The following is a 23,994-nucleotide window of genomic DNA, read 5'->3' as shown; positions in this document are numbered from 1 at the left end:
CCCTCTCTATTTAAAAAGGTAAAAACATACACCACCCAGGTATTTTGCACTCCATCAGGCAGAAAGAGTCATTGGCATGCCTATCTTAAGTGCACTGAAGATGTTTGGTGCCAATCATTTGAACATGATTTGCACTCACGATCAATACCGCTGTAAAAAAGTATTAATTCTGACATACGTTTGCATTAGAACTTCCAAAAGTCGTTCCTTAACTGGAGAGGGAAGACTTTTTTTTTTACGGTATTTTTATAGGTTCTTGACTTCCAATTCTTTATGGGGTGAAACAGCCTTGAAACAGGAAAATATAGCTATTACATGTGTCAAATGTAATCATCTTCACGGCCTAATGCTGAATAAGTGGGATAATGAGTGCTCGTCGCGTCATTTTTGGGATGGTAAGTGAACAAGATCACAAACACTGAACAATAAGATTGTGTATAGAGTTGTGAAGCACTTCAAACTAAATAATAATTCAGAGACATTTGAGAGAAGAATGAGAACCAAAACACAAAAGAGCGATTGGAGGACAGAAAAACAACATCTGGTTTAACCAACAAGAAAAAGATTAGAGAAGAAATCCATTTAGTTGCATTTCTTGAGCTTGCACAATCTTGCTTGAGAGATTGTATTACCACTTTTTGTTTTTCGCAGGCACATCAAAGACTCACTGTTGGCTCGAAAATGTATATTAAAAGTTCATTCTCAACTTGAAATGGGAATTTCTCAAATATATTTTCAATGATAATTCTCAAAGTGGATTGTTTAAAAAGAGCAAACGTCATATTGCAATTTGTTATCTTTCATATGGTCCCAATTAATGATCTGTCCATTAGATGTATTTTTCCAGTGTCTCTAGGATTAATCCATCCTTTATCAACTCATCTTGTCCATGGACAGCAGAAGGTTGAGTTGTGAAGAGGTGAAGCATGCAAAATATAAAAGAAAAAAAACAAACTGGGGTTTCGCCTTGGCAAGAAATGCTGATGTAACAGCTAATAATTACAGTCCTCCTTTGTTTCGAAGATTATTTAAAGAGCTCTGGTTTCATCGATATAGAAACAGATTGTATTCATATAAAACTCCTCATGTCCTTGCCAATTTTACCTTTGATCAATTCTCACAAACAAGTGCTTTACGGCTTAAAGCTGACTAGGAAGAAACCGAAGTGGTAGGGAGGAAAAAAAGGACGAGAACTGAGGGGAAAACAAGAAAGCTGTTCCCTGAAAAACCCCTGAATCTCACCCCAATATTGAGGACACTTCTGGGTCGGGTTTCAGTCTGTAAAGCTTTAAACCCTACTGTGGCCCCTTTACAAAACCCTAGAGTCTGTGCTGTCATGGATCTGTGTGTTATCTCTTCCTCTATTGTTAGAGCAGCGAGAGGGAGTCACTTATACACAACCTTCCTCCATTTATCTTCCCTCAGCTCGGATTATCTGGACTGTGAAAATTCTCCGTATCTCTGCTGTATGACTTTGGTACGATGCCACGGTCACCTCATGTTCGATGATTTAGAATCTGAACAGAGATGGGGCAACAGAGGAGATCCTTTCCTAGTCTCTCACCCAATTCATTATTCTTATCGACAGACCTCCTACGCATCTTTACTGTGCGGTTGTCCAAGTGCAACCCCCCTTTGTTTGTCATGACTAGATCAACAAAAACTCAACTGAGTGTCAAAGCAGAAAATCAAGCCATATGTGTGTGCTTACATTCAAATATGCAAAAGTAGAATTAAAAGAGACAAATTAAGTGATTTACTGATTGACACGAAAGTTACCATGAACAGTTGAATAAGCACACATTGCAGTTTAAATCTTTCAAGACATTTTAGCTCAAAAAAGGGTTTAGTAAAGTATTATGTTTAGATGAAAACTGAACGTTATCCCAAATAATTGTTTCTTTACAATAAAAACATTACTGTTATATGCTTGTGCAAAATCATTCCATCTACCAACAATGTAAACAAAAAAACATAGCTAATAAGCTTTGAAAAAAGTAACTACAATTCACAAGAGACACTTTCAATTAGGGAGAAAAAACACCAAATAATTCCTTTATAATGTCCTCTGGATTTTTCTGATGTTTTTTCTACTGTCCTTCTTGCAAGAGGATCTATTGGCACTCCAAATCCAAAAAATACAATTAATTACTGTTGATACTTGATACCAGAGGTGGGGACTCGAGTCACATGACTTGACTCGCATATCTTTTGACTTGAGACTTGCTTGACTAATATTGATAAAAGACTTGACTTGGACTTGGTATTCATGACTTGAGACTTGACTTAAGCTTGAGACAGATGACTTGAAAGGACTTGACTGTTTAAAATTAAATATTTGCGTTTGTTTTTGTAGTGGGATATTACGTTTAGTTTTTTTGAAAAAAGTGATTATAACGCCATGCGCGCAAACCTGGCAACCCACTAGACGGCAGGAGTGTCAGTTAACATGGCAGCGGCTAGCTTTACTCCAAAAATAGTTAAATTTGGACTCAAGGATTATTTTGTCGATGACGCTAATAAGAAGAGAACAGCGGTATGCGGGGTCTGCAGCATAAAGAGAGAGAGAGAGAGAGAGAGAGAGAGAGAGAGAGAGAGAGAGAGAGAGAGAGAGAGGAAAAGAGATGCCTGGTTTATTTCCCCTGTGTTATTATCAGAAGTTACTGGAAACTTTTGAATAATGTAGTTCATCTACTTTAATAGTTTGTTTAAATGTTTTAATTATGTTGTTTTTGTTTGTAGAAGTGCATCATTCCTTGATTTATTGTAACATGAATCTGAACTTTTTGGCCTGTTATGATGATAAACTGAAGCCATTTCTAAATTAACCATGAACTGAGTTTTAAATCGTCCTACTTAGTTTATAAGGAAATTATGAAGAGGAACAAATTAAATGGTTTGAAAATGATATCGATTTAGGTGTTGGCGGTTCTAGTTTTAACAGACATTTTAATTAAATATGTGTAATGGCAAATGCCATATATGATTTTCTTACCTGGAATTCTGCCTTTTTGAACAGACTTTTTGAGTCCTAGCTATATTTTCTACAGTTCTGGGGTTAATATGAATCTAATATGATTGTCATCGGTCTAAATTAGATTTCAAATGATTAACTGTGTATGTAATGAAGATCATAGTGTGGGTTGAATCCATTTTCATAACCACTGTCTTTTAACTGATTTAAATGCGGAAACTGGGCTTATTCATCAGAATTTCGTATGACTTGACTTGACTTGCTTGACCTGAGCAATGACTTGAATTGACTTGCTTGACTCTCACCACAGTGACTTGGGACTTGCTTGATACTCGTAGGTCAAGACTTGAGACTTGCTCATGACTTGCACATGTGGGACTTACGGCCCGTCCACACTACAGCTTCGACAGCTTCAAAAACGGTTTCCAACGCGTCTGCCCATTCACTTTGAATGGGGTGATGTCACGTTGCCTCGCTTTTCGCCGAACTGAATTGTGGGTAGCAGAGCGGAGCTTTCCTGGCTTTTCAGGAAGCAAAAGTTGAGCAATGTTCAACTTTTGAAGCTTCTGAAGCTTTCGGTGGAAGCATCAGCCAATCAAATCATATGCCAGTACAAGCTCTAGCCAATCAAACCGCTGCTTGTGTGTCAGGGGTGGGAGATTCATGTGATTGGTTGTTGGTCGAGCTTCAGACACGCCCGCTGGCAAGCTTTTTTTGAAGCTGTAGTGTGGACGGGCCGTTACTCCCACCTCTGCATGATACTGTAAGAAATGTCTTTGGTTGAGCCCATATTTAAAAATGACATCCTTTAAAGGCTCCATGGACCAATTAAAGTATTCAGACCTTGGATCAGATATAAGTCCTTTATGTTTTTGTTATGTCATGATGCGCTGTACTGTAGGTTAGACCCTCCAGAAAAACGCGATCGCAGAATTTACCGCATAATCAGCAAAATGGCGCAGATTTTTAAAAGGCCGCATATTTATCAAAAGTCTGCATAATCCCCGCATTTTTCCACACAAAGTCGAGAAAAAAAAAAGTTAACTCGTCTTGACAGGAAGTAGTGATGATGATGACGACGTGACGTCATCAGCTCGCGCATCACAGAAGGTAAACAACACCGTAGAGGGAACGTGTGGAACTCACACGACGAAAATGTCTGCTAAAGACCAGGCAAAGAAGTACCCCGATGTCTTTCACGAAGGTGGGGGGAAACTATTCTGCACCCCGTGCAACTGTGTGTTGGAGCATACGTCTTAGAGAAAATTGACGGTGACGACCCACTTTGATTCATTCAAACATTCGACAATGCTTTCTGCTGCTGCGGACAAGAAAGCCAAACAACTCATGTTCACCGAGGCATCAACCTCCAAAACCCTTTCGAGGGCTACAAGAAACGAAGTGAGTAGCCTACAAGATTGAAGCTGGTCAGATAACGAACGAGTAAATGAAAACAGAATGAGGCGGAGGTGTGTGTGTGTGTGTGTGTGTGTGTGTGTGTGTGTGTGTGTGTGTGTGTGTGTGTGTGTGTGTGTGTGTGTGTGTGTGTTTAAAATAGCCCCATTGCTTTTACAATAAATACAAATTGAATGTGTTTAATTGAATAGGAAAGGGGTTTAACGTTAGTGGCAGGTTGTGTATGAGAGAGAATAAATAAGACAGCCCAATATTTTAAAAAAATCTATTCTTTTTCGCAACTTTCCACATATTTTGCAACTTCCCGCAATTTCACCGCATAAAAACCCCGCATGTTTAATCGCATAATCAAGGATTTTAGCCCGCATAATCAAGGATTTTTGCCCGTGTTTTTCTGGAGGGTCTAGTAGGTGTAAATATACAAGTGTGTGTGTGTGTGTGCACGCGCATGAGGTTGCTGTAGGTTCAGTAAGCTTTTATTGCTCTGAGCCACAGGGGGGCAAACCCCAGTTTACTAAGCTGCTGAAAAGGCCATGGGTCGAATTTCACCCGCAACACACACACACACACACACACACACACACACACACACACACACACACACACACACACACACACACACACACACACACACACACACACACACACACACACACACACACACACACACACACACACACACACACACACACACACACACACACACACACACACACACACACACACACACACACACACACACACACACACACAGCTTGTGTGGGATGCTGTCAACAGGATGGTAGCAACTGACAGTGCCTCTCTTAGATGATCTACACTCCATGAGAATGTGCACACACACACACACAGGACTTTATGATAATGTCAGCATGGGTGTGTTGGGCCATCAGTGGTGGAGTTTAGTTGTAGTCAGGAGGTTTTTGGTGATAAAACCTAATGCGCCCTCTCCTCTACCCTATTAGCTCCCATTTTAGCTCTTTACTACTCCAGCTGTGTTTATTAAACCTTACAGAGCGGTCAAAGGTATTTATCAGCTCCCTGAACCACTGTAAAGATCCAGGCATGTGACACACACACACACACACACACACACACACACACACACACACACACACACACACACACACACACACACACACACACACACACACACACACACACACACCAAGCAAGGGTACAGCGCCCTCTACAACACAGCGAAGTGCCTTCACAAGTTTCAATGCCAAAATGCAAAAGACAGCTCTCCATTATTGATGAAATCAAATGGTATACAAGGTAGCTTTTCCCAACTGTAAAACAAGAGCCCAAACTAGACGCATAAAATCCCCATCTGACATGATATCTGTTGTATAAGTGTGATCAGTTAAACATATTTAGCCTATGTTGTGCGTGGTTAGTTCAGTAGCTTTTGAATTTCTTAATTGGAGCTGCAACAATTAGTCACAATTTTCATAATCAAATTTGTTTGGTTTAGGCAAGTTCTCTAATCCAGTTACTCCCATGTATAGATATGCTGGTTCCCAGGATCTTCAACAGTTATAAACTGAATACCTTTGGTTTTAGATGGTTGGTCTGACCAAACAAGATATTTGAAGAAGTCACCATGTCTATTCATTTGCCAGAGATATAGGTCAGTGAAGAAATTATACGTTTTTACTTATTGTGTTCTCTTATTAATGTTCCTACTTTAACATGTTCCTACTTTTTAATATATTATATGTAAGTCTACTCCTTTTACATTTATCTGCACTGTACGTTTTCTGTTGTAATACCATGCATTCCCTGTTTCAGGAAAAATAAAAGGATTTCTGATTCTGAAATGGGGAAGAGGAAGAGAGGGGTATGACACGCAAAACAGGTCCTTATGCTAGAATTGAACCTCTGATGTTGGAGTTACATGGCCTCTACTCTAACCACTTGGCTAACAAGTGTTCCAGAAAATGTTCTCTTTCTCACATTTTATATATTAAGTGGGTATTCCTTTTTCAATATAATTGACACAATCTTTAGTTAGGGCCTTTTTAGCAAGTAATATCAGCTCTGCTTTTTTCCCCTTATTTCCAAATAAATAGAAGACTTGGAGTTGTTAAGTTCCCATGAACTTCAAATCTCTGATCCGTTTTTTTTAACTAGCAAAGAGCCATGTAAAAACATAATGTCTGTCAAGCTAAAACACTCCCATTAAAAGAAAATATCTGATCTCCACAGCCTTTTATCCAGCATCCACCACGTCTAACACCTTGTCAAAAGGACTAAGAAAGATAGTGAGGCGCTTATGCTGTCTGTTCTAAATGTAGACGTTCATGTCTAGTGTACTGTACCAAGTCCTGAAGCCTGCCCCTGCCATCACCTCCAAGGCCAAAAACATGTGATGAATGGCCCTGCGCTCTCATCAATCATCTGTGATTGGCCCTGATCTGCGCTCTGATTGGCTAATTAGCCTCATCTGTAACCATTACTGCACAGAGAGGCAGCTGCAGCAGTAAAGAGAAAAAAAAAGGGGATAAGAAAAATAAAGGGGGTGAAAAATTACACCATCAGGGCTGTCCTGTCACCTTGCTGCCTTCAGACAATGCCAGGAATCAGACAGCTACCGCCACACACACACCTGAAGACTGCAAGGAGACGCCTACCAATGCCCAGAATTTCACAAGTAATTATATTTTGAAAATAAATATGAGAACAAGACGAGAGCGAGTTTTCAGGACTGTGTGTCAGCGGGTCAGCCACATCTCATCTGGCAACAGTTTCTGCCCCTTCCAGCAAGCGAGAACAGCAACACCAATTCCAGTCAGGGGAAAAATAAGAGCCGGTTATTAGATGTCAGAGGGAAATATCTGGTAACTGGGTGGTAAATGCTCACCCAGCGAGGGCCGGACGACAAGGAGCGACAGTTTGATGGAGCACTGGTCGAGAGACGCAGCTTTTCAGGAGGATGAAACATCAAAGAGTAAAAGGTTAAGTGGTGGGAGGAACATGGAGAATTATAAAAAAGGCGGGAGAGGAAACAGACAAATAGAGAGAAAGTGAGGCAGGATGGAGCCTGGGGGAAGAGAGAGGGCCAAAAACACCAGGCCGACGCCTGCTCCTGCTCCCTCCCAGCCAACCCTGTTCTCTGCACAGGAAATGGCTCTCTGCAGACATAGGAGGAGGAGGTGGTGTGTGGGAAGGGGGGTCGAAATAGCTGTGCCCACCATTGGCCAACTCAGGGCGAGGGCAGAGGCTAAGAGGATGGAGGAGGGAGGACTACTCCTACATCTCTATCTTCTCTGGTAGTCTCTAGCGAGTGATTGAGGGATTCTCCTTGACATGGCTTGATTCAGAAATATTTTCTGTATCACCAAATCCCAGAAAACCACAGTCAAAAGGGAAAAAAGGGACAGCCAAATGTCTCAAACCCCATCACCAAACTGGAAAAGTCCAGAGCTTAACCCCTTTTAAGGAAATTGAGATCAGGGGGATTTAAATTAATTTATCTGGCGATTTTATACCTAAGCTCCCGGCATCTATTCCATAATAACATAATAATAGAAGGACTCCATTGAGAGTAGCCGGGCAGCTTCAGGTCTCAGACACCCGATACCCGGCAGAGACGATGCCCAGCCAGCCGCACGCCTTCAGACGTCGTTAGAGCAGACACACAGCACGCCCCTCCTGCCACCCACAATCCATCCACAGTCAATTACAAGCAATTTCCCTGTCCTGGGTGGGGTGAGGAGAGGGAGCGGGAGAGAGGGAGGCAGGGAGGAAAAGCAGTTGTCAGCCTAAAGCAGACACACATGGTTCTGTTTACAAATTGCAAGTTGTTTGGTTTCGCCATGGTAACACAGTGCTGACGCTGGCCGGACGGATATTTGGAAGTGAGACGGAGGGAGAGGGTGGTGGTGACAGTCGTGGCCTTTGATGGTCTGCAGGGTGGGGTCCACTTTCAGCGAGAGGGATGGTTCATTTATGCTTAATGTACAAACTTCCCACAAACACGCGTCTGTTTCCCTCCTGCCTTCATCTTCTCCCCCTTCTTCCAAATCAGTTCCCCTCAGCACCTAGGGCTTCTGTTTGGCTTCCCCGAAATCCGCTCTTACGAAACTGGAGACGCACAGTGAGGAGGTGCCTGATTCACCAGAACTGGAATGTCTGCCATTCCCACAGGAAACCTGGGGCGTCTCAAGCCAGGGTGCCCAGGACAGGCGGGTGCACACACACACACATAAATACGGAAAACAGGCAACAGGGTTGCTCACACAACATGTAAGTACACAATTGGTCAGTCAGACAAATATAACCGGATGCTGGATGCTGAATGTGACCAAACAACCAGACGTACAAACATAGTAGCCAAGTGGGCAGAGGCACTGGAAGTTTTTATTACTAACTGTAAATATACAGTTTGAATGTTGATTTTATGACAACCTCAATATTTCTCAAAGCAAACATCTATTACTATTTTACGCTTACTATTAGCCTACTGGCAGGTATGGAGGAGAGATAAAAACTAGAGGGAAAGTAAAGGCAGCAGTACGGTATATATTAATAGTTTCAGTTTCATTCATTCTCGTGATTTGTTTGTAGCCTTTCTTTTTAATCAAAGAAAAAACTTGGTTGCTACAGGGTTTCAAATTATTTGCACTCATTGTAGGGTATTCCCTAATCCGAAGGCTGGAAAAGCACTATACAAAGTACATTTGCAACTTACCACTCAGAGCCAATACTGTACAGGCATTTACTGTAGCAACGGATCACCATGTGGGACAGCTCAGACTCTCACAACTTAAAACTCTAGGTCTCTTTTTCTTTCAGTTTTCCCTTGTAAAATCATTTTTGTACGTTCAATAAGTAAAATCCTACAGACACACTATCATCTCAGGTGGGTGAGCCATGCATTTACTGGGAATTTGAATCTCTTTATGACAACCTTTCATTGATGTTTCACTTAACGGTTAGTCAACTTAGAAGTGGTGGCCTGTTTGGTTGACCTTCATATATTATGACATATAGTGCATCATCCTTTATTTTGTCCATGTGTTGGACTGTAAAATATTATTACACAAAGCGATTATTTTTCAAAAGCAACAGACTTATTGTGGTGCCATTTTAGTGAATACAATTCAAGTCCGACTTCCAACCACGAGGCAAATATTATTCATTGTGGTTATGATCGGATATGATTGATCAGAGGTCTTCCCGTATCAGGCAGTGACTGCTTCGCTGACGCCTCTGTGACCCGCCTTCACGGCGTGATCCACCACCGCCCTGCACTGATGCAGAGACCCCACACTGCGATCTGCAGTCAAACCCAAGTTCGCCGCCGTAACCTTCTCACCCCTGCTCCCATCTCAAAGAGCGCCCCCCGCCACCCCTGCCACCATCACCTCCTAATAAAAACACGGTCCACTGTGCGGGGTCTGCTGTCAGACATGGCAACCCCGTTGAGTCTTTCATCTCAACAGCCACACACACGTGCTCAAACCTTAACGTATCACACACACATAGGAATGTGCGCTTCCCTACACACATTCAGAAACACAGCTCCGTCTGCTCCTGGACGTTGCGACCCCACTGTTTCGTTTCATCTCCACACTCCATTCCCTGCTTGCTGCTGGCACCATTACGTTAACACAAACACTATATTTCTGTCATCGTCCCCAGGACGCGGCGTTCCCTTTAATATCTTTCTTTTTTCTGCGGGCGTTAGGGGAAAAAGATGATGGGGGCCTGAAGGGATCTGGGACATGGGTGAGTTGTGGGAAACCAGAGTGCAGTCCGTGGCCTCACAGCATGAAGCCCTCTCTTTTCTTCTCTCGCTCCCCCTTTCTTTCTCTATCTGTTTCTTTTTTGGCAGAGAATCATAGGAGGCTTCATGCAGATCGCATATTTCGGCCAAAAGCGATCTGGGAAAACATGCCCTGTTAATGCTATGTTCACATTTGAACCCTGTTCAACCCTGAAGCGGTGCACTCATGGTCTGTCTATTTCTTTGGGCTGGTGTGTGGTTATGATCGTGTGTGTTTTACCTCCACATAGTCTTTGGCGTGGCCCCAGTCCCTCTTGGAGTCCAGGTTGCCCAGGCAGAAGCACTCCAGTTGGCCGAGGTGAATCTTTGCCACAGAACGGCTGATCTTACGCGTCACAAAGTTTGAACCTGAAACACATACATTAAAAATGCTATGTTAGCATCTTCTGAATTCAATCACAGTTTACACGGGATATATATATTACTGAGGTTTATCTCGATCCAACACATACAAACACAGAGACAAAGAGCAGATAAGTGAAAATTAGGTCTTTGCATGGAAGATGGAGTTAGGAGATCACTACCAAACTCTTTCACCACACGCACACATACAGATGTCTAAACCGCTACTACTGCTCCAACTGCTCTTTAGCCAGAGTCAAATCAATTCTTTACCACCTCACATTACAGCCACTAGATCCTTTTAGATTCCTTCTCTCTCATTTTCCTCTGTAATTCACTGTTTCAGTGTCAAATCTGGGCTGGACGCCAAGATAAACCTCAGAGCATCAGTCGGTCTACACCAAAAAAAGCAACATGGAAGTGCCAAAGAAAAATGACAACCAAACAGGACCACCCTGGCTCAGCCGGAGCAGGGTCCACTCCAGAATCACTGAATTGACACACTTCATCTGCTAGATCGCCTAGCGGTGTTCCACGTGGCGATATAATATATGTTGGAAAACAAATGGGCCTGTAATGAATATTTCTGTGCCACTAGAAGGTTTCGAGAAGCTTTTGGGTGTTTTGGCGGGACACTTAGTGCCGGTGTTATGTTCTCTTTTCCTGCAACAGGCCTGCGAATAAATGGATCAGTTCTCCAAACCAAGCACATATTAAGCTGGTGGAAATCAACACTAAATATCAGGGTGTCATGTCTAATACTGCCACTGTCTTAGTTGAAACCGCTTATTATGGCTTGAGGGGCTTATCCCTGGCTAGGGTCTTCTGCCTTGTGTTCAAAATGGCAGATATGTGGGAATATGTCATTTCAAAGGAAAGCTTGAAGCGTTCATCAAAGAGTTGGCTATTTTTAGCCCAAACAACATCTCTGCTGTATATAAATCTCCCACAACCTTGCGTGAACCTTTTTTTCGAGACTTCTTAGGAGCTCATACATGTTTTTTTCAAACTCATCGTGCCTGAGATGAATGTTGCCTTTTAGCTCTGCGCCAATCCAGTCCATAATACCCCGGCTCTCTCTTGACACTGTATCACTGTTGCCCTGACATGGAGCAGAGCCTCCATTTAGACACAGGAAAATCCCATAAACCCAATCATGCGAATGCACCAAATTTGTAGTAATTATTTCATAGGAAAGCAACAGCCCTGGGCAGACTGAGCTAAAACAGACCAGAGAAGGTTAGACACGCTTACTTGAGAAAACACAGCATGTTGTGTGTTGGTAGCAGGGCACATGGCCCTCTTGTCAACGCTGCTTTGTGGCCATGTTGAGTTGGAGTTAATAAAGTTTAAATAAGGCTATAGGTAGATAGTCTTTAGACTTTTTCTGGATTCTAAATTAAGTCCAATCTCCAAATCGTTCTATTATTCAGAAAACAGTGAATTGGAACTGTTGACACCTTAATTAGGAAATAGCATGTGTTTATGAAGCGTAGATTAATTTTGGATGGAAACCCCCTCCGATGTCAGACTTGTCCTGTATTTGCATGATTGTCTCATCTGGCCCTCGGGCCCTTTCTTTAACCTGGCAGGTCATTTGTTCTGGCAGGCACCATTGCTCTTGCTAACTACAGTCAAATGTTAAGCAACAATTATTCATCTGACACTGACACATCCGTGATTGTCAGCCTTTCACTCAGGCAGCAATACACCATGCCATGCAGCTGCACACACATGAACTAACATCATTCACACTTCATATAATGGGTGCTCAAACAATTAAGCAATTGGTCAATGGACAGTCACTTAATCGACAACTATTTTAAAAGGGGAACTCCACAGATTTTACACATTAACATCAGTTAACTAGTCATGTAGAATGAATACTATACTGAGCCAAAAAGTTGAATAATGTTTTCTGCGAAACAACTTTCTCAAGAAAACCACCAGGGTTATTTTCACTTGGACTTTTTAATGAGAGTCTGCATTACAATCTTAGGGATAGCAGTTCTAACAAGGGGATTTCAACCATGTTAGGGAAGTCCAATGATAAGATGATATGTTGCAGTATGGGAGTTGAAAAAAAAGTATTTTTAGGACTTAAAGTCTCAGTTTGCTCAGCTTCCGCTTGCTGGAATGCTTTTTAAATAACTAATTATGTCTTTAAAAAGGCAAAGATTTCAACATGTGATGTGTTATCCTCTTAAATGTCAGTGCTTACTACTATACAAATTGTAACATGAGTAAGTTCTATTGAACGCATTCTTTTTGCAATAAGCAATGTTTGTTCTCTTTTGTGTTCCATACGATTTGATTTCTGTCATTGTAAATACATTATTTGGGATTTTTGGATTGTTAGTCTGAAAGCACGTTATTTCGTTGGTTTGAAAATTTCTGATAGACAGTTCATTTTTAATATCGTTTTTTACATTGTTGGCTTTAAAGATTCAGCATAAATAATCAGAGATTGAACAATTATCCAATTGTCATTAATTGCGGCTCTGTAAAATATATTCTTTATTAGGACCCAGTAGGGCACTTAAATGTAACAAGAACCCAGATCGGTAACTAAAGTAAATTGCAAGGCAGGGGTTTGATTTGATCCAACATCCAAGGGAAACTCAAGTTTGCAGGTTAAACACAGGTTGTCAAAACTGTGCAGAGCCATGTTGGCCCTTAAAAAGGTGGCAGAGGGATACAGTGGAGTACAGCACACCCAATCAGTAATAAAGTCCATTATTTCCCCCCTAGCACACCTGTAGTTTCCTTGTAAAGCTCACACCTCTGTTTTGAGTGGCTCTGCTCCCTGCCTGCCCTAATTGGTGCGGTGTGGACCAGAGCGTGGGCCTAATGGACCGGCCTGCCTGGCTGTGGACAAAGCCTGCTCTGTTACTGGCCCGGGTGTTAATGTGTTTCCTTTACTGGCAGCGGCACCGCAGGACAGCCAGGAGGAGGGGTTGGAGGCAGGCTGACAGGAGGTTTCGAGCCCAAACGGGGCAGCGGTGGCCGTTTAACCTTGCCCATACCCCGGCGGAAAGTCTAATAAAACCCTGGGCCGTGAAAACTGAGCAGACAGCAAAACCCATGCCAGAAATGGACACTCAATCTATTTTTCTCCCCCTCTTTCTCTTTCTCACTTAAACGTTTCATTTCGTTCTTTTTTTTTTACGTCATTCGTTTTTTCATTTCTTGGCCAGAGGAGCGACAGGAAAAGCGTAACACACTGGCTTCTTTGGCACAGCTGGACTAAGGTTTGGGGGGGTAAGGAGAGAAGGGGGAGGGTGAAAGAGGGGAAATTTGCGGAGATGTATCCCATCCAGAGCCAGGCCATGTGGGCCCAGACAGGATGGGGACTGGAGCTGTCAGCTGGGGGCTCGGGTCTGGAGGAGTCACGGTGGGGATTGTAGGTTTGAGGGGATTTTGGCCAGACTTGGTTACTCAATAGATTGTGTTGTTAAAACCATGCTGCTAAAGAAAGGTGACTTATGAAGTCTGCCTTCACACTGTGTGACGGCCCAGCCCTTACTGTATGAACTCAGACCTCAAGATGTCTGACTCACACTCATCTATATTACCGTCTGCAAGTGTATTTGTGTGCAATGCTAATTGAGATTCAAGCGCAGTGTGATTTATTCAAATCCCTCTCCTGTTAAATTTATTTTGAAAACATACTGTACTATGCAGTCATGACTCAGCAACATGGCACATCAGCTCTGGAAAAACTTAAAAATGTAGCTTAGTCAAGTCTTGACAGTATTGAGTTGATTTTATATGTCACACTTACACAGCTTGAACATCTACTTCCCATAAGCCCAGTCTCCTCTTCCAACTTGTTTTTCTTTACAACCTAAATCTGCTCCAAGTTGATTTGCAGGATGCTAGTGATTTCTCCATTTTCTTAATAAAAATGTGGTATGACAGACTGCTTTAATGAGCCACATTCTAAAAATAGAGCCTTGGATCGCTTACTCTTCATAAACATAAACATTCATTACAACTTTTTCAGAGTTCAGATATTCTGTTGTGAGCTTGTCTGAACTGGCCACAAGCTGGTTCCAAAGAAATTGCCAACATTGTATTTGATTGCCACAGTGCTGTAACAAAAACCCTTCGGTTACCTCAACACACACCTGTTTTGGAATTTAACCAGAACTGTGAATCCCATAATCCCTCTCTGTCTTTGACCAACTGCCTAGGGGAGTGAAAGGCTTTGTGGTAGATTGGTAGTGGAAAATGCAACCTTTAATTTCCATCTCCACCCCCACACTTTTCAGGGTTTGAGGTTGACGCTGTAGGCGTGTTCACATCAAAATGATTGTGACCTCATCTTTTACCCATCTCCTTTATCGGTACCGATTTATTAACAAAATACCTGACTTGCAGGAGTACTGAGTGATTCTGCAGGAGGAATATTCTCCTGGTCGAGGATTGGCCAAATTCCACCAAGGCCAAAGACCTGTAAGTGTCTGCCATCACCATTATTGCACAATTGGCGTTCTGACTGATTTCTGAAGCCTCGACGAACGGAGAATATTTGCGTTACATCCAAAAGAGGTCATAAGCTCAGCTCTGCCAACACAGCGTCTATTCACACCTGACAGACTGTTGCACTCGTTCTGGGATGACTCACATGGAGAAAAAATGTGATGCAAGGAGGGTAGGAATGGGGCTGGAGGATTGCGAAGACAAAGATTTTTTTTTGTTGGGGTGAGATAAAACTAAATGGATAGAAAGTACAGGGGTGTGCAAATCTGTTGGGAAAGAAAGGGAAGGTATGGAGATTGACAAGGGGAGTAGATGATACATGTTTTTCTTGAGCTGGAGCACTGACGGTACCACCTCCGCATTGCAGAACCGAGAGCGAGACAGAAAGTTTCACCCTAATAGTAATAAAAGCAAAGATGTAATTGTGTTTCATTCATTCCGGTAGATCAACTAAATGATTGTAGGGCAACATATTGGGGTTCGATCAGCTTCTGACAAGTACTTGCAAAAGTTGAGCAAGCAAGCACTCAGTCAAGAAGATTCTTGGACACCATGGTGATCTGGGACAACAAACAGATCTGAAACGACCACGGAATATGTCAGAAACCAAGGTAAGATGAGGCGGAGTGAACACCTTTTTTGGCCAAGTGACAAAAAGTGGAGGGAAGGGGTGGAGGCGATAATCAATCAATGTTTGTTCATATAGCCCAATATCACAAATGTTACATTTGTCTCAGTAGACTTCGCAGTTTGTACAGAATATCAGTATGACAATACGACACCCTATGTCCTTAGACCCTCACATCATACAAGGAAAAACTTCCAGAGAAAACCCACAGTTTAAAGGGAAAAATGGGAGAAACCTCAGGGAGAGCAACAGAGGAGGGATCCCTCTCCCAGGACGGACAGACGTGCAATAGATGCCGTATGTAAATTGAAAAGATAATACATTTGCAACATAGGTAGTCCAAATGTTTGGAAATGCATGTGTGTATAATAGGAAGATGAATCCACGAGGATATCCATCCAGGACTTATGATATAGGACCACAGCCACGACTCAAGATCCAGGACTCGCGATCCATGACACAGGACCGCAGGATCATCCATGACTCCGGATCCCGGCGTATATAGACACCAAAAAGAAAGACATTTGGGGAAGCTGGGTTAATCGGAACATGAGAGTACACAGGTATAGACAGAGAGAAGGAAGAAGTAAGATGTCCCCCGACAAACTAAGCCTATATCAGCAAAACTAGGGGCTGAATCTAATCAGCTCTAACTATAAGCTTTATCAAAAAGGAAGGTCTTAAGCGCACTCTTAAAAACGGATAGGGTGTCTGCCGTCCGAACACAAACTGGAAGCTGATTCCACAAAAGTGGAGCTTGATAAGAAAAGGCTCTGGCTCCAATTGTACTTTTAGAGACTCTAGGAACCAACTCCAACAACCCTGCATTCTTGGAACGCAATGCCCTAGTAGGACAGTAGGGTATAATGAGTTCTTTAAGGTAAGATGGCGCCTGCCCATTAAGGGCTTTGTAGGCGAGAAGAAGAATTTTAAATTATATCCTGTGTTCTATAGGGAGCCAGTGTAAGGCAGCCAGAACAGGAGTAATGTGGTCCCTTTTCCTAACTCTGGTTAGTACACGAGCTGCAGCATTTTGAATCAACTGAAGCGACTTGACTGACTTCTTTGTACACCCTGATAATAAGGAGTTACAATAATCCAGCGTTGAAGTAACAAATGCATGGACTAGTTTCACTGCATCGTTTTGAGACAAGATATGCCTGATTTTTGCAATGTTACGTAGATGGAAGTAGGCGGTCCTTGAAATTGATTTTATGTGGGTGTTAAAGGATAAATCCTGATCAAATATAACACCAAGATTCCTTACAGTCTCACTGGAGGCCAAATTAATGCCATCCATAGTTAGTATATCTTTAGATAATTTGTTTCGTAGATTCTTCGGTCCAAGTACAATAACTTCAGTTTTGGTCGTGTTTAACATCAAAAAATGTAAGGTCATCCACGTTTTTAAGTCCTTGAGGCAGTCTTGAATTTTATTTAGATGATTAATTTCATCAGGCTTGATTGATAAATATATTTGATTATCATCTGCATAACAATGAAAGTTTACAGAATGATTCCTTATAATATTGCCTAACGGAAGCATATATAGTGTGAACAAAATAGGTCCAAGCACTGAGCCCTGTGGCACTCCATGGCTAACTTTGGTTTGCATGGAAGATTCATCGTTGACACGTACAAACTGAGAGCGTTCAGATAGATAGGACCTAAACCAGCCTAAAGCAGTTCCCTGTATGCCAACTAAGTGCTATAGTCTTTGCAATAGGATATCATGGTCGATAGTATCAAATGCAGCACTAAGATCGAGCAAGACAAGAATAGAGACAAGTCCCTTGTCTGAGGCTATTAGAATGTCATTTGTGACTTTAACCAGAGCTGTCTCTGTGCTATGTTGTGTTCTAAAGCCAGACTGAAAATCTTCAAATAAATCATAGTTTTTTAAGTAATCACACAGCTGTTTTGCGACTGCTTTCTCAAGAATTTTTGAAAGGAACGGAAGATTAGAAATAGGTCTATAGTTGGCTAAAACCTCTGGATCGAGGTTGTGCTTTTTAAGAAGCGGTTTTATCACTGCTACTTTGAACGATTGTGGAACATAGCCTGATAATAAAGACATATTCATAATATTTAATAAAGAAGTGCTAATTAATGGAAAAACTTCTTTTAACAGCTTAGTTGGAATCGGGTCTAAGATACACGTTGATGGTTTAGAAGAGAGAATCATTTAATTTAATTGTTCAAGGTTTATGGCTGAAAAGCATTCTAGTTTACTATCTAGTGTAATATTAGAACTAGGGCCGGGACTCGATTAAAAAAATTAATCTAATTAATTACAGGCTTTGTAATTAATTAATCGCAATTAATCGCATTTTTAATCACATATAAATATTTGACCTGAGAACAGTGAGAAGCAATTTTGTTCACATGGATTTTAGTATACCATTGAATAATGACTGAATACATAAGCTTAAGCAACAAAACATTGTTTATTTTTTTCAAGGTGGTACTTAACAAAGACCAACAGAAAAGTGCAATTTTTGCCATAAAGTGTAGCAATAGCATATTTAGGAATATAGTAAATGTCAGAGATTCAGGTAGCCTATAGGTAGGTAGACCTTCTGTAAACTATAACACTTTGTTTTTTAAGTAAAACACAATACTTTCAAGTACATTCAAAACATTGGAAACCCTGACTATTAGAAAACATCTCTCTGTTGCTTCAGAGGCCATAATAGACTTTGTTGATTTACCAACAGTTGATTTAAAAAATCTAATCAATTTCAATCCAACTCTCTCAATAACCTTGGCCAAAACAATAAACAGTTCAACATAAAGTGCCAGTTGCACCAACAACGTAATAAATAGTTCAACATAAAGTGTACCATTTAAAATAAAATAAAAAAAGTGCCAGTGATTGACCTCAATCCCTCCTATTCTTCCAATATCCTGATGAAAAATAAAATCTCTCTGTTGCATACGCCACTGTTTGATCAACGCGAATTGGGTGTGGGTCCTTGTACTCCGAGTCGGGCTAACGTCCACGCTAGCTTCCACGCTAGCTGCTATATGTTTTGCATTGAGGTGATACTTGAGGCTTGATGTGCTGCGGTGATATGCAAATTCATTTTTGCATAATTTGCAAACAACCGTGCTCTTATCGATGCTTCCATCTGTCCGTTTTTTAAAACAAAATGTCCCATCCACGGGGCCAACCAAAGCGGTCTCATCAGCTTCTTCGTTCACGTTTGACTATTGTTCACTGTGGTTTGTTGTTGTTTGAAGTCATGAACGTTAGTTGGTGCTCCAGTATAATCGGTACCCCTGAAACTCATCCAGTGAGAAACGTTCCGCGGTGCAAAAATAAGTGCGATTAAAATGCGTTAATTTTTTTAACGCGTTAATTTTTGTGTAATTAATTAATCTTAATTAACGCATTAAAGTCCCGGCCCTAATTAGAACTTACGTTTCCTGGAGCTGTTGATAATACTATACTGGTCAAAGGCAAGAGGTCATTGATTTTGTTTCTAAGAGTAACAATTTTATCATTAAAAAAGCACATAAAATCATTACTACTGAGTGCTATGGGAATAGAAGGCTCAGTCGAGCTGTGGCTCTCTGTCAGCCTGGCTACAGTGCTGAAAAGAAATCTTGCATTATTCTTATTCTCATCAATTAATGAAGAGTAGTAGGCTGCTCTCGCTTTACGCAGTGCTTTCTTATATTCATTGAGAGTAATATGCCAAATTAAACGAGATTCTTCAAGTTTAGTGGAACGCCATATCCTTTCAAGTTGTCTCGACTTTTGCTTTATTTTTGCAGGTTTCGGCATTATGCCATGGAGCTAATCTATGTTGTTTTATTTTCTTCTTTTTCAAAGGAGCAACAGAGTCTAATTTTATTCGCAGCGCATCTGTAGCACTATCAACAACATGATCAATTTGGGGTGGTGTACATTTTGTATAAGTTTCCTCCCTTAAATGCAGACATGCTATCGAGTTAAGTATTGGTGGAATCTCTTCCTTAAATTTGGCTATAGCACTAACAGATAGGTTTCTGCTGCAGGAGCTTTTGACTAATGCTTTGTAGTCTAGTAACAGTACTTCAAAAGTTTCTAAGAAATGGTCGGATAAAGCAGGATTATGCGGTTCGACTAATAGTTGCTCAATTTCAATACCATAAGTCAGAACAAGGTCGAGAGTGTGATTATAGCAGTGGGTTGGTTTATTTACACTGACAGAAACCAACAGAATCTAATATAGAGTTAAATGCAACAGTAACGCTATTTTTATCATCGTCAACAAGAATATTAAAGTCACCTACGATAATTACTTTATCTGTTTTAAGTAACAAAGCTGATAAAAACTCAGAGAATTCTGATAAGAATTCTGAATAAGGACCTGGTGCACGGTACACTGTAACAAATAAGATTGGCTGCAAAGTTTTCCAGGTCGGATGCGCAAGACTAAAAACGAGGCTTTCAAAGGAGGTATAATTTAATTTTTGTTTAGTATTGATAAGTAAACTTGAGTCAAAGATTGCTGCAAATCCACCTCCTCGGCCCGTGCCTCGGGCAATATGAGTATTGATATGGCTGGGTGGAGTGGCCTCATTTATGCTGACATATTCTTCATGTCTCAACCAAGTTTCAGTGAGACAGCATATATCAATATTATAATCTGATATTAAATCATTTACCAATATTGCTTTAGATGCTAGAGATCTTATGTTTAAGAGACCACATTTAATCTTCCTGTTTTGTTGCACTGTAGTAGTTGTTACATTTACTTTTATTAGGTTATTATGTATGACACCTCTATTAGGTTTTACCTTAAATTGTCCTTGGGCAGACACACACACCGTTAATATTGGGTATTTTACTGGGTTCGGGATTCCTATGGATGACTGCCTAGGAGAGAGCGCAGAGAAGCGTGTAAGACTGCGACTCTGCCTCCTGGTCTCAACTCCAGTTTGTCATGGATTGAGTCCACAAAGCCCTGAAATGTTTGCCGAAATGAGATTTGCACCTTCCAAAGTAGGATGAATGCCGTCTCTCTTAATCAGACCAGGTTTTCCCCAGAAGGCTGTCCAATTATTTACGAAGCCCACATTGTTTGCTGGGCACCACCAAGACAACCAGCGCTGAAATGATGACATGCGGCTATACATGTCATCATTGATCAGATTGGGGAGGGGATCAGAGAAGATTACGGTGTCCGACATTGTTTTAGCATAACTACACACCGACGCCACATTAAGTTTAGTGCATTCTGATTGGCGTAAACGAACATCATTACCACCGACGTGAATAACAATCCTACTGTATTTACGTTTATTTTTAGCGAGCAGTCTAAGATGCGCCTCAACGTCGCCCGCTCTGGCCCCCGGAATGCATGTGACTGTGGAGGCTTTGGTCTCTAAATTCACGTGTCTCATAATAGAGCTACCAATAACCAGAGTTGGCTTCTCAGCGGGTGTCTCGCTGAGTGGGGAATATCTGTTAGATACGTGAACGGGTTGGTGGGGACCTGCGGGTTTCGCGTTATGCCCCTTCTGAACAGTCACCCAATCTCCTTGCTGCTCGGGAGTTGCTGGGGGACGGCTAAGAGGAGCTACCTTTTGCCGGTCCGCACCGGCTAGCATGGGCTTTACTGTAGCTGAGTTATTTTCTAAGATGCGGAGCCGGGCTTCTATGGCTATGATTCCCGCCTCCAACCTAACAACTATACTACATTTAACACATGTATCGGTACCAGTAAAGGAGGTAGGGAAGTAACCAAACATGAGACAGTTAAAGCAGGAAATAGCACCCGAGGGTGGGGAAAGAGCCATGGCTAGCTATCAAGCTAAAGTAGCTACCGTTAGCAAACCCGAAAAGAGTGTAGGCAACTGTGGAGTTACAGTCGCTAAGAGAAGGAGAGTTGTGAGTGCTTAAGCTGTAGTAATGTGTGATTACAACGTCAGGCAGTTGCCGTGATCAAGAGTTTTAAAACGATCGATTAAGTTAAGATAATAAGCTATCAGCAACAGAACAGGCACACGGGATACCCGGAGATGACAACAACAACCGGAAGTTACAACATGCTTACCGCAATAGTGGTCCGTGCTTCTGGTAGAAGATAACTCCATCGTCAGTTCTGCTCTTCACCTGGCCACAGTTCAGCTGAGGTTTAGACTGCTCTCACCCAGCCTTTTTCTCATCAACACCCGACAAACCAAAAAACTAAAAATGCCCGCTCAAAGCAGAGTTCCTTCTTACAAGATGCTTTCAAATCCCCTCGACGCCCTCTGACCGAGTCATTCCTATTTGAAGATTTCCTTCGTAAATAATCTCTCCAATAAATGGAAAACATATCCTTTACAAATCTATCATGCGATCTGACCTTTTGGGCTCAACTTCAACGAAAGCAGAAAGATGAAGCTAAGGCATGTAGCGGCTCAGCGGCTGTACGTGTGAGTATTTGAGGGGGCAGCATTGACTTTGGCAGTGCTATTCTAACTTCCCCAATGCTAACCGGTCTTCTCTCCTAACATAACAGTATATTATTCTATACTGCCAAGCGTGAACCACAGAGCTCTCAGGGTGGAGAGATGGATGGGACTTCCCCAAATAAACCATGGGATTAGCCTACAACTGGAGCTGGTCAGTAGCAGCAACAGTAGATACACAAAACATGTTACTCTGCTGATTTACTGCATTGACTTAGATCAACACACTCTTAATAAATATAAATGATACTTGGGTTTCCTAGGTGAAAATTGGATTGTTGGGGGATTTTCAGGTGCTGTATGTTTGTTGAATGTGACGACCAAATAAATATATGAACTGGTTATTTGCACAGGTTTCACTGCTGATCACTCTTGCCAAGAGACTGTGGATTACTGCACTGTCTCATATGTCAAAGCAATATGGAGTCTATTTAGCACCCATGCTATTGCTAATCCCCCTCTTCAGAGTCAGTGTGAGGGCTGTTTGTTATGGCTGACAACTAGGTTAAGCAGAAAAGAGCTAGCTGCGGTGTGAATCGGCCAGGAGATGTAGGTTTCTGTTTGCTTTGCTTCACGCTGGATTTCCACCGGGATATGTTTTCATCACGACCGCCCGATTCCGATTTCCTTTCGCGTAGAACAATGGAGATTGACAGTTTATTGGTTGTACGAGAAGTGTAAGAGAAACCAGAAGTGCATTGCTGCTGCGATTAAGTCATCCTAGAAAGACAGTAAGTCTGAGAGGAAACTGGTGTAAAGGTTTACTCATTCCTCTTTAAACATTCCCAGCTGCCACCAGACCATCCTATGTGACACACCATGCCACGTTACAGTGTGCCATGGACATGATTGGCCAATGGAAGGTCACTTTGGCAGACACTTAAGAGCAGGACCCAGTGAGTTTTTTCTTAAATGGAAAACTCCCTCAATGAGGCAAACATCTATTTGTTTCCCAAACACAGTCCAACACAGCCAAGTCACCCTGGGACAATGACTTCACAGCTTTTCCTATGTGTGGGAAGTACGGATGGGAAAGTGGTTGAGTCAAGACAACTGACACTGAAATCATGGACCTTCCCCCTATATATGACTTATTATTCAGAGGTACAAGAGATGCTCAAAAGCAATGGAAGGGGCAATACACAGATAATAATAAAAAAAAAACAATATCTCTCTTTTACAAATGCATTTACACACAAGGACAACATTACCTCTGCCTCTGCTGATCTGCAGTAAGTTTCTCAAGTGATGTCATTGTTTTTTTTTATTTTGGGGAGAAATGTAACCCAATTAGCTTTGAAATCAAAGAAGAAGTGTGAATTTAAAGATTTATTCGGGGAGTTTTTGGTTTAGTGTTATTGTGTTGGGAGGGTTTGAACTGCTGACTTCTTAAATGTGTTCTCTCACTGTTATTCAGTGATAAAACAATACCAGAAATACATTTAGTGTGTCCCACTATCATCGCAAAAACAAAAACTACTTGATTATATCAACAATGAAAATAACATATAACTCTATTTTACAATAGTTGTTAACTCAAAACCAATGGTACCGTCACTTAGATTAAAGGTATGTTTGGCAGTTGAACCAGTATTCTCTCTGTACAGTATGAGTACAGTAGTAATATATCTCACACTGTCTAATGTACAGCAAAACCTGACACTTACACAGTGTACAGTACAAGCGTACAATTGCTCTCATCTAAAGCTCTCCTGTGGGTGACGGAGTAGATGGCCAAATGCCCCCTGAGTGCCGCAGTGTCATGGCGGACCCCGGGGGCCTGGATAAACACAGGCCAATCCAGCCAACACAAGCGCCACACTGGTTTGTGCAAGGGAGCAGTTGGACATCTGGCCACATCACAGCACAGCGTTCCTGCTTTATGAGCAGCAACAGCCGTAACTCTGAGAA

The 23,994-nt window shown here is 41.7% G+C and overlaps 1 protein-coding gene across 2 annotated transcripts in view; it reads right to left on the bottom strand.

The window, feature by feature from the left end:
* The window catches only part of gmds (GDP-mannose 4,6-dehydratase), a 204,337-nt gene that overhangs the window by 95,114 nt on the left and 85,229 nt on the right, over positions 1–23,994 (bottom strand). For both annotated transcript variants that reach the window (XM_079680043.1, XM_079680042.1), the window contains exon 7: positions 10,402–10,529. In XM_079680043.1, coding sequence (XP_079536169.1) covers positions 10,402–10,529 — 128 coding nt within the window. The remainder of the gene's footprint in view (positions 1–10,401; positions 10,530–23,994) is intronic.

This window comes from Notothenia rossii, assembly GCF_949606895.1.
Source record: "Notothenia rossii genome assembly, chromosome: 1".
Classification (NCBI taxonomy): domain Eukaryota; kingdom Metazoa; phylum Chordata; class Actinopteri; order Perciformes; family Nototheniidae; genus Notothenia; species Notothenia rossii.
Note: the sequence above shows the minus strand (reverse complement) of the source record. Positions and strands in the feature narration are given on the sequence as shown.